At 48.6% G+C, this 12,000-nt stretch overlaps 1 protein-coding gene across 9 annotated transcripts in view; it reads left to right on the top strand.

Annotated features, from left to right (window-relative positions):
* Positions 1-4,473: 4,473 nt before the first annotated feature.
* Positions 4,474-12,000, top strand: part of CELF6 (CUGBP Elav-like family member 6) — a 232,502-nt gene continuing 224,975 nt past the window's right edge. For 3 of the 9 annotated variants that reach the window (XM_060260021.1, XM_060260022.1, XM_060260020.1), the window contains exon 1: positions 4,511-4,756. In XM_060260021.1, the coding sequence (XP_060116004.1) occupies positions 4,555-4,756 (202 nt within the window). In that variant the 5' untranslated portion in view covers positions 4,511-4,554. Of the gene's footprint in view, positions 4,757-12,000 lie in introns of all 9 variants that reach the window. The other 6 variants (XM_060260025.1, XM_060260027.1, XM_060260028.1 and 3 more) reach the window with 4 other exon arrangements.

Here is a 12,000-nt window from a genome sequence, read left to right as displayed (position 1 = left end):
GGAAGGACTGCTTTCTTGACCCTCAGCAAGGAATTGGGCAAGCAGCTTTTGCCTTCATGTATTTGTCTTTGCACATCTGTGCAAACGTGCACCAATTTGTGAACGTGGGCATGGATGTGTGTGAAACATGGCAAGCTCTAGACATCTCATAGTCCCACCCGGAGGCAACACATGCCCGAATGCCATTCAGTCTTGTAGCTGTAGAAAAGAGCAAAGGGTTTAGCAGCACTTTGAAGACTAACAAAATTTGTGGAAATTCTTTAAGGTGCTGCTGGACTCTCGCTGTTTTCTGCTGCTGCGGACAGACTAGCACGGTTACCCATCTTGTTCATTCTTGCATTCTGAAATGTACGTGCATGACCATCTGACATACCTGACGAAGAAGAAGATTGCAGAATTATAGCCCGCCCTTCTCCCTGAATCAGAGTCTCAGAGAGGTTTACAATCTCCTTTATCTCCTTCCTTCACAACAGACACCCTGTGAGGTGAGTGGGGCTGAGAGAGCTCTCACAGAAGCTACCCTTTCAAGGACAACTCCTACGACAGCTATGGCTAACCCAAGGCCATTCCAGCAGCTGCAAGTGGAGGAGTGGGGAATCAAGCCCGGTTCTCCCCGATAAGAGTCCGTGCACTTAACCGCTGGCTCTTGAAGGGAGCTTTGCCTATCAAAAGCTCATACCTGGAAATCTCCTTGCTCTCTAAGATGCTAGTGGATTTGAATCTAGCTCTTCAGCCTTGTGATGTATATGATAAAGGGCAGGGTTTCTTTGTAGAAAAAGCCCAGCAGGACCTCATTTGCAAATTAGGCCACACCCCCTGACCATTGGTTCACATAGGGCTTTTTGTAGAAAAAGCTCAGCAGGACCTCATTGGCATATTAGGCCACACCTCCTGGCACCAAGCCAGCCGGAACTGCATTCGTGTGCGTTCCTGCTCAAAAAAAGGCCTGATAAAGGGAGTTCTGACTCATAAAACTTCATGTCCCAGAAATGTTGCAGGTCTCTAAGGTGTTTCTGGAATCTAGCTCTTTGACCATCTGATGTATCTGATTTAGGGTGCTTTGACTTTCTAATGCTTCAGAAATTTTGTTGGTCTCTGCTGAGCTCAAATTTTGTTGGCCTCTACTGAAATTGAAGCTAACTCTTGGACTGTAGCCCCACCCAGCTAGCCTCTGAAACAGGCAGGACTGTGTGCCTTGTGTCCAGCCCAGTGAATGCAGTTCCCTTTAGGGCTATGCAACAGGAAGAAGCAGTTCTTTGGGGCCTTGAAGTGGAAGTCAAGATGGCTTATGGCAAAAGAACAAAATTCACCCACGTATAATGTGATTGGCTGATTTTTTTTGGGGTGGTGGTGGTGGTTTGCAAGCCATTAACACATCCCATTCACCCTGTGTCCTGTAAAAGCCCTGAATCCACCATGAGAATGAAACCAGGGACAAAATCTTTTGCTTTGTTTTAAATTTTTTGGGGGGAGGGTGTGTGTAAAGAAGACAGGGCTCATTGGAAAAGACAAGAATGCTAGAAAAAGTCGAAGGCACCAGGAAGAGAGGAAGACCCAAGGTGGGACGGATGGACTCAGTCAAGGAAGCCACAACCCCCAGTTTGCAAGACCGGAGCAAAGCTTTTAAAAACAACACGTTTTAGAGGCCATTAATCCATATGGCCACCATATTTAAAAAGAATGAATTTTGGAGGACATTAATCCATATGGCCACCACAATTCAGGAGTGACTTCATGACACATAAGACAAAGTGGAAATTTGGGGAGAGGCATCAAAATATCTGCAATACTAATTTTCTCGTCAAGCCGAAATTCATTTCCATTGCTGTAACATCAACCCACCATTTATAATGCAGTTAGCATATACAGTTACAGTATTTGACTCATTTACGGAATCGCAAAACTGTGGCGCTACCTCGTATAAAAGAGAGAGAGCTGGGAACAGCTGCAGATGGGGCGCTGGCACATGTAGTTTAGTTTTTGCCATGAGAGAGGTAGGAAAAAAGAAAAGTTATAAATGCATATTTTGCCATAAACAAAAGGAAGAGTGCTTTTCGGACAGCAATGGTGTCTTACGTCCCAATAAGGCTACCCATGGCTTTTTTTGTAGCAGGAACTCTTTTGCATATTAGGCCACACACCCCTGATGTAGCCAATTCTCCTGGAGCTTACAGTAGGCCCTGCACTAAAAGCCCTGTAAGCTCTTGAAGGATTGGCTACATCAAAGCCCTGAGGCTACCCACATGCTTGGATATCTAGTTAAAGTTTAGTGTACTGAAGTGGTGAAAAACATGTCCCTGTACAGATCTATGGTACAGCCTCATTTGGAATCCTGTGTACAGTTCCAATCACCATACCTCAAAAAGGACATTGCGGAGCTGGGGAAAGTACAGAGGAGGGCAACGAAGATGATGAGGGGGGGTTGGAGCACCTTCCCTAAGAGGAAAGGTGGAAGAGTCTGGGACTTTTCCATTTAGAAAAGAGACAACTAAGGAGGTGGCACGATGGAGGTTTATAAAATTGTGCATTGAAAGTGCAGACAAAGATCATTTTTTTCTTCCTCTCCTCCAGTACTAGGGCATCCAATGAAGCTGACGTGCAGTAGGTTAAGGACGGACAAAAGGAAATACTACTTTACACCAAGAGTGATTAAAATGTAGAATCCACTGCCACATGTAGTGATGGCCACAGGAATAAAACAGCTTTAGAAAGGGATTAGATAGATTCATGGAAGATGGATTTATTGATGGCTACTTGCCATGGGGACTGAGGGAAACCTCTGAATCCCAGAGCCAGGAGGAGGCAATGGCTGAAGGCCTCAGCCCCGAAGCCCTGTTGTTGCTCATCCAGAGGAGCCTGTTGGCCATTGTGTGGGGCAGAATGCTGGACTGGATGGACTACTGGTCTGATCCTACAGGGCTCTTCTGACGTTCTTAACACAGGACTCTTCACTGTATCGTCTTACATATTCTAGCATCTTAGCGGAGTCACATTTAAAGATTAAACATATCCTCGAAAATACATCTACAAGATCCGTAGGGCCTTTCATTGCCTAACGCTAGAGATTACATTTAAAAATCATGCTATATCTTCTGAGCAACATGGAAAGAGCATTCAGTTCATTCTGAAAGAGGAATGCATGAAGCTGCCTTACACTGAATGTAGACTCTCGGTCCATCAAACTCAGTATTGTCTGAGTCCGCTTGCGGAGAGGACAGGATATAACATTAAAATAACAACAACAACAATAATATTGCCTACTCCAACTGGCAGCATCTCTCCAGAGTCTCAGGCGGAGGTCTTTCACAGCACCTACTGTCAGTTCTTTGAACTGGAGATGCCTGGGAAACATTTCATCATTCCTTTTCTTTTCAGGGCTCTCCGAAATGTCCACCTTTCCTGTTGGAAAACTGGGGAAGAGGGATCTTCGGAGGACACCCTCTTTGCCATTTTCCCTGATTTTGCCCCCATTTCCCCCCCTTCCTGCACCTTCGCATCTCTGCTTCCCAATAAGAGATCTGACGCATGCTCTGAAAGGTTGAAAGCGTATGGGCGCTGGTGTGTGTTTCCTGGCATGTGTCATCTGGCTTTTAAGACTCAACACACACACGCACACAAATACACACACAGATCTCTTTCTTTCTCGGCACGTGTCAAACCCCTTCCTGGAGTAAACAAACGATTAAAAAAAAAGGGGGGGGGAACCTCCCTCCAAGCGGCACTATCATCTGGGTTGGCCACCCTGCCACACAGAACGCTGCGCCCCCCCTCCCCCCTTTCAGGACTGCAGCCCTGCACCCGCTTTCTCGGGAGTAAGCCCCATAGCACCCCCAAGGCTTCCCTCCCAGAACCAGATCTACATGGTTTTTGAGTGGGGGGGGGGGTTTAAAAAAATGACGCCCCCTTATGGGCCATTCTATCTGATGGTCCCATAGAATGCAATGGACCCCACTCTGTAGGTGCCCGAAGCCCCGCGCCTGGGTGGGCTTGCACTGTTGCCTTTTGCTGCCTGCCTGGGCCAGCTGGGGAGGAGGGGCGGGGGCGCGCGCTCCCGGGCTTCTCCCGCGGGGGGCCTCCCATTGGCCGCGGCTCCCCCCCCCTCCTCCCGCCCAGGGGGAGGCGCGGAGCCCGGGGCTGACGTCAGCAGGGCCCAGGAGCGGGCGGGGGCGCGCGAGAGGCGAGGGGAGCGCGCGCGGCGGCCGGCCCGGCCAGGGAGGCAGGCAGGGGCGAGGGAGGGGCCGAGAGCGGAGGGCGGGCGGGAGGGAGGGGGGCCCCGAGCGCGGTGCAAGGGGGGGGGGATCGCCCTCCCCGGCTCCGGCGCAGGCGAGGCAGGAGCCGGGGCGGGGCCGGGCCGAGGCGGCTGGGCAGATCATGGCTACTCTGGCCAACGGGCTGGCGCCGGCGCCGCAGCAGCCCCATCCCCACCTCCCCCACCCCCACCTCCCCCACCAGGCGCCCCCCGGGCCCCCGCCCCCGCCGCCCCCGCCGCCTCCCCCGCCGCCGCCGCCCCAGGCGGAGAGCGCGCCGTTCAGCACCGCGGACAGCGGCGGGAGGATGAACGGGCTGGCGCCCGGCGGCGGCGGAGGAGGAGGAGGAGGCGGCCCCATCGCCATGAAGGACCACGATGCCATCAAGCTCTTCGTGGGCCAGATCCCGCGCAACCTGGAGGAGGGCGACCTCAAGCCCCTCTTCGAGGAGTTCGGCAAGATCTACGAGCTCACCGTCCTCAAGGACCGCTTCACCGGCATGCACAAAGGTACGGCCCCCTCCCCCGAGGGAGAACGGCTGGGATGCGTGTCGGGGCCGTTCCGACGTGCAGCCCCCGTGCCTGGCTTCCCTGGGAGCTCAGCCGCCCGCTGGAGCCGAGGGAGGGCTGCTTAGGCATCGAGAGGGGCGCATCGCGGTGGGAAAGAGCAGAGGGGGGGGGCAGCCCTCCGCAAACACGGGAGGAGCAGGCAGGGGGAGGGGGAGAGCAGCCCCCCTCTCCCCCTTTCTCTCCCCGCCTCCGTGCCAGCCCTCTTCAAAACACAGACACGTGATGAGGAATTGTGTGTGTAAAGTTGGGTCACGTGTGTTGGGGCAGGGGCGAGGGTAACGTGAGGACGCGGCCGCCTGGGCCAAAAGGGACCCGGGATGGTGGGGAACAGGTCCCTAAAAAGCAGGGAAATCGACACCTCCTGGATCCGGAGCGGGCTGGCCGCACGTTTCCGCCTCCCCGCCCCCAGATTCCGGTCCTGTTGTTTGCAAAGTTAGACTGCAGGGGGGAAGAAGCGGGCAAGGCGGGTCAGAGCGGTCAGGTGAGGAAATCGAATGAGGCAGAAGAGGTGGGGAGTGGAGAGGGGGCCTTGGAGAAATACTGACAGGCAGGGGGTCTTGAGGAGGGGGGTCCTCCAGGCCTCTATTCCCCTGCAGAGTTGGGTCCCATGGGTTGGTGTGGCAGGCAAGGCAGGTGTGGGAACCGGGAGGCAACTCTGGAGCATGTGCGCGTGTTATCAGGCTTGTCGACACAGGGCAAGGAAATAGATCCCAGTGGTGGCTACATCTGGAGAAGGTAGAGCAGGGGTGTCAAAGTAAGAGCCACAAGACATGAATGTCAGATGTTCGAGAGCCACAAGACAGGAAGGAAGGAAAAGAAGACAGGGGAGGGAGAGAAAGTTAGAAAGAAAGCAACTTTAACTTTAAATGCAAGAATGCGAGAATCAAACCACCAGCTGGCTTTGCTTGGAGAAGTGATTTAAAGAGAGAAATGCCTTCTCCAGGCCAGCCGATGGGGCGGTGGGGGCTTTGAGAACCGCACAATATGTGTGAAAGATCCACATGTGGCTCCCGAGCCACAGTTTGGCCACCCTTGAGGTAGAGGAACACTAAAGAGATCAGCTAGAGTAGGGGTCATGGAGGGGTGAGGTAGATGAGAGGAAGCTATGAATTTCTTGCATTGTTCAGGGGGTTGGACTAGATGACCCCTGAGGATCCCTTCCAGCTCTCTGTTTCTGATGGGGCTCCTTCTCAGAAAAGTGTTTTCAGGACTGCATATTTAGTGTAACTGAAAAGGGCCACCAGCTCCCTTCCTCTTGCTGACTTGATTTGTGTGCAAAGTTGGAAAGTGAAGTGTGTGTGTGTGTGTTTGGAAGATTCATCGTATCTCCAGGAAGCATTATGGAACTAACTGAATTATCATCTCCTTTTCCCTCTACAAGTATGTATTGTAGTTTCTGTTTTATTCTTTCAAATTGGATAGTGTATTTCCTGCCTGAGGAGCACAGCTCTTTATTTTGCTTCAAAGTTAGGGAGAAAACAGAAATAAGATGGGGAGATGTTTAGCTTTTGCTGGTACCTGAGTCAGTGTTGGATTCATAAGGGTGGAGGCAGGATAATCTGCAATGCAAAATAGGAATAGAACAGACCAGGAGGTATTCTTAAATGCATGAAATCTGTCCCCGTAGGAGCAGAGCTGGCCTCCAGATTTTCTCTGGGCACAATCGACAGCAACAGCAGTGAAAGAAAAAAGAATCCTTGATGAAACATCACTTAGGATGTTAGCATTCATTGTAATAACAAATACGAAGCGTATATACAGAATTGTGGTGGGACAGCCGTTGAGAAATGGCCCCTTCTTTCAGGATACAATACGCTCTTCGTTCATTGTTTATCCGGATGACCTGATTATATTTGGGGAATATTTAGAAGAACGTGAAGAGAGACTTTTGAAAGTGCTGGATAGGTTGGGAACGTATCTGAAGTTGTTTATGGACAACAGCCAACTTTGCAGAACATGAGTCAAATCGGTGGCTCATATAGTATCTCAAAAGAGCATCAGCACAGACCAAGATAAGAGAAAGCCTTTGACATCTCAGCCAGCTCCATGCAACCATTGTGAGCGAAAAAACTTGTCAAGGGTTCAGTGGACGTTGTCACTGATTTGTAAAAGACTATATCATAACAATATCTCCCCCGCCAAATGACCTTAGAAGGGGTTACCAGCCCAGAAACATCAAACTCAAATATAAAACAAGAAATAGGGAGATGTCTGCCAGCTTTATAAAGCAAAATGTTGCAATGTGCTCTTAGGTCATTTGTTGATGAACTGCCCCCCCTCCCAACAGTTGTTTCAGAGGATAGCTGCGAAGGTCTGCAAGTAGAACAAGACGGATACTCGGGTTAGTCTATCTCAGGGGCGGCCAAAGTTTGGCTCAGGAGCCGCATGTGGCTCTTTCACACATATTGTGTGGCTCTCGAAGCATCCGCCACGCCATTAGCTAGCTTGGAGAATGCATTTAAAGTTAAAGTTGCTTTATTTCCACCTCTCCTTCCCTCCTCCAATCGATTTTCCTTCCTTCCTTCCTTCCTTCCTTCCTTCCTTCCTTCCTTCCTTCCTTCCTTCCTTCCTTCCTTCCTTCCTTCCTTCCTTCCCTCCCTCCCTCCCTCCCTCCCAACATCTGATGCTCATGTCTTGAGGCTCTCAAACATCTGACGTTTATTCCACGTGGCTCTTACATTAAGCAAGTTTGGCAGAGTAGAAGTGTAGATCAGAGTCCTTTGATCCTAGTCAGAAGGTGGACTCCCAAAAGCTTACACCCTGATTAAGTGTGCAGACTCTAATCTGGGAGAACTGGGTTCGATTCCCTACTTCTCCACATGCAGCCAGCTGAGTGACTGGGTCAGTCGCAGTTCTCAAAAGACCCCTCTCAGCCCCACCTGCTTCACAGGGTGTCTGTTGTGGGGAGAGGAAGGGAAGGAGATTATAAGCCTCTTGAGACTCAGAGTGAAGGAAAGGAAAAGGAAAGGTTCCCTGTGCAAGCACCGGTCGTTTCCAACTCTGGGATGACATTGCTTTCACAACGTTTTCACGGCAGACTTTTTACGGGGTAGTTCGCCATTGCCTTCCCCAGTCTTTTACACTTTCCCCCCAGCAAGCTGGGTACTCATTTTACTGACCTCGGAAGGACGGAAGGCTGAGTCAACCTTGGCTGCCTACCTGAATCCAGCTTCCGCCGGAATTGAGCTCAGGTCGTGAGCAGAGAGTTCAGACCACAGTACTGCAGCTTTACCACTCTCCACCACGGGGCAGGGTATAAATCCAATCTCCTCCTCATCTCTGTGGCAGAATTTTGGGGCTTGAGTGAGCCTGGGCCTAGTCTATTCTATGCTATGTAAGGACTTGCTATAGCTAACTGCTGCTTCGATTCTGTAATCCCATAAGCCTTTGCTCTTTTGCTGGCAGCCGAGGCATAACAATGAAAGCTTCGCCTTTGCCCAGATCCATATCTGACCTTCTATTTGTCTATTTCTGGAATTATTTTCCAATTTTTTCCTAACTTTACTTGCCTTGATATGTGTTTTGGAAATACTGAAATACTTCACAGTCTAAGTTGTAATAATTGATCGTATTCGATGTAATATGTGCGCACCGGATTCTATGCTAAGCCTTTTTGTTTTGATCACTTACTGCTCCACTTCCCTTCTCCCAAGTAATATTGTGTTGTATCCTGTTTAACATCAATAAAGTTTGAAAATGGGAGGAAAAAATATCTGACCTTCCCCAGCCTTCCAAGTTTCAGGCTCCAAAGCCCAAACGTATCCGTCTAGGTCTTTTGGACATCTCAGTTAATAAAACATATCTGGGGAAGAAGTTCATGCCAGCAAAAGTTCATCTTATCAACTTAGGATGGGCTAGTATTTGGCAAGTCTGGTACAGTTTGATGTAGTGGTTAAGTGGGTGGACTCTTATCTGGGAGAACCGGGTTTGATTCCCCACTCCTCCACTTGCACCTGCTGGAATGGCCTTGGGTCAGCCATAGCTCTGGCAGAGGTTGTCCTTGAAAGGGCAGCTGCTGTGAGAGCCTTCTCAGCCCCACCCACCCCACAGGGTGTCTGTTGTGGGGGAGGAAGATATAGGAGATTGTAAGACACTCTGAGTCTCTGATTCAGATAGAAGGGCGGGGTATAAATCTGCAGTCTTCTTCTTCTACGTTTTTAGTCAACTCCTTCCTTGATTCCTTTTGGCTGAAAAGAGAATAAAAAGGAGGCTTTGGGCTTTGTTTGAGGCTGTTTGGCCAACACCCCACCTAGGCTTGAGGGAGATCTCGGTCCACAGTCCAGGAATAGTCCTCGTTCTTTCTGAAGTGTACGTAGGGTTGCCAGCTCTGGATTGGGAAATACCTGGAGATTTTGGAGATGGAGCCTCCGGAGGGTGGAGTCCAATTTCCAAAGCGGCCATTTTCTCCAAGTGAACTGATCTCTGTTGTTTGGGGATCCGTTGTAATAGCAGATCTCCAGCCACCACATGGAGGTTAGCAAAACTATAGGATCTTAGCGTACAGCTGTGTAAATAAAAAACGGTTAAGAGACACCATAAATTCTAAACAACCAGTCTAATGTAGAAATTAGTGGTGTTCTGACCAAGCTTGCACATAGAACTTCAAATAAACAAGAGCATGTAGCATAAAGATATTCACATAAGACCGTTCAGAAACAGTATTTCCAATCATAAAGGAGTAACAATATTCATAGAACTAAAGGAAGCCCTTCTAAAGACATCTGTTCTAGATATCAAGATGTTTCATCCGTCTTTCTTCGGTTTGGAGGCTTATTTATCACTGGAACACAATCTTTACAATACATTCATAGAAGACCAACAAGGTTCAAAACATATCTGTTACATGTCTAAGTACTGGAATGTTGTAACTCCTTTGTGATGGGAAAGTCTGTTTTTGAACTGTCCTCTGTGATTATCTTTTTCGCTACATGCTTTTGTTTATTTGAAGTGCTATGTACAAGCTTGGTCAGAACACCACTGACCTCTACATTACACTGTCTGGTTGTTTAAAATTTATGGTGTCTCTTAGCGGTTTTTTATTTACACCACCTGGAGGTTGGCAACCTCTACTCTAGATCAGCCATTGAGATTTTCTATATGCGATGGGGTATTTATGTTGAACATATGCTACTGAACATTACTTGTGTATGGTTTTAGGATTAATAAATACTTTTAGGTAAAGGCAACTGTTCTCTCTGTGTCACTTTCCCTGGCCAGACTGCAGTCACCCACAGAAAAGAACCCTAACGGGGCTGGGGACCCCAGGCAGAGGCCTGGACCCCTAAAATCCTCCTACAGTCTCTAAGGAGGACTCAAATCTAACTGTTCCCCAGCCGTTCTGCAGCTCCTGGAAAGCAGTAAACCGGTCCGGTCCTTATTAGGCCTTGATGCAGGCGAATAGAGTTTTTTTTCTCATTGGCAGTGTTCATATTTTTAAAAATTCTGTACATCCTGAGAATGCTGTCCTACTGATAGGTGTGCACAAAATTATCAAGGTTCAATTAAAAGGAATTCCCAAGGCCTCTTAAGGTTGATCACTTGCTGTTTACTGAAGGTGTTGTGTGAACAGATGATGGAGAAATGTCCTGGAGTTACATCAGTGCAGGGCTTTTTTTTTTTTTGTAGCAGGGACTCTTTTGCATATTAGGCCACACACCCCTGATGTAGACAATCCTCCAAGAGCTTACAGTGGGCCCTGTACAAAGAGCCCTGTAAGCCCTTGGAGGATTGGCTACATCAAGGGGGTGTAGGCTAATATGCAAAGGAGCTCCTACTACAAAAAAAAGGCCCTGCACCAGTGTCAGGTTTTTTTCTCAGTTAACTGCAAAAAAGTGAATGGCGGAGGATTAATAGAGGAAGCTAGATCAGTTGGGCTTTGGGTCAGACCCCTGCAGGTCAATGCTTGCCTACTTTTCATTCTTCTCCTAAGTCACTCTATCTCTCCCCCCCCACACACACACACCTCTAACTCTTGTCTGGAGACAAAATACCTTGTGTGCAGGGCTCTTTTTGTAACAGGAACTCCTTTGCATATTGCACACACCCCTGATGTAGCCAATCCTCCAAAAGTTTATAGGGCTCTTAGTATAGGGTCTACTGTGAGCTCCAGGAGGACTGGCTACATCAAGGGTGCGTGGCCTAATATGCAAAGGAGTTCCTGCTACAAAAAAGCCCTGCTAATTATGTGTATCCGACAAGCCCTTTATTTTAGAAGTCCAGGTGACATTAAAACACATGCTTGCTTCTACAACACTTTTGCTCTTTAAAGGGATTTACAAACACTTCTTTACTTTAAGCCTAAGAATAAACTTCTCCAGGCAGGCCTGTCTTATTACCATAACCCTCAACTTTGCAGACACAAAACTGAGGCAGAGCGACTTGACTAAGACCACCCTAGTAAATCAGTGGCAGAGAGGAGACTTGAATCTAGAACCCATACTATAACACATACTATAACACTATAACACATTGTCTAGGCTATACCAGCTCTTAAGCCATGACTTCATGGCCAGTTTGGTGTAGTGGTTAAGTGCACGGACTCTTATCTGGAAGAACTGGGTTTGATTCCCCACTCCTCCACTTGCAGCTGCTGGAATGGCCTTGGGTCAGCCACAGCTCTCGCAAGAGTTGTCTTTGAAAGGACAGCTGTTGTGAGAGCTCTCTCACCCCCACCCACCTCACAGGGTGTCTGTTGTGGGGGGAGAAGATATAGGCTATTGTAAGCCACCCTGAGTCTCTGATTCAGGGAGAAGGGCGGGGTATAAAACTGCAATGCTGCTGCTTCTTCTTCATGCATATTTATATAAAAGTAAATTGTAATGAAATCTCTGGGAATTCCAAGTTACTGTACTGATGACTCGGTTGTTGATATCTTAGGGAATACAACCCTTCCAGGTGATTCTGTTCTAGCAAGCGGAGGTGAGGGGCATATAACGTTTCAAGGCAAGCTGGGATTTGAGATCAGATCTTGTTTCAGGTCAGACCTGCCGCAAAACAGCAGCAATTCCAGCTTTTACAACTTTTTCTGGCATATCCGTTTAGAAAAGCATCCTTTCTGGCTGCCGAGTACGGATCGGCACACCAGCAGATGGTTTTTCAGCTGCAAAAGAAGCAGTAAATAACTTGTCAGAGAGAAAGTAAGGTTTTAATTTCCAGTCTCTCTTAAAGATGTTCCCGGAAATGCT

Source organism: Heteronotia binoei, chromosome 19 (genome assembly GCF_032191835.1).
Source record: "Heteronotia binoei isolate CCM8104 ecotype False Entrance Well chromosome 19, APGP_CSIRO_Hbin_v1, whole genome shotgun sequence".
Classification (NCBI taxonomy): Eukaryota; Metazoa; Chordata; class Lepidosauria; order Squamata; family Gekkonidae; genus Heteronotia; species Heteronotia binoei.
Note: the sequence above shows the minus strand (reverse complement) of the source record. Positions and strands in the feature narration are given on the sequence as shown.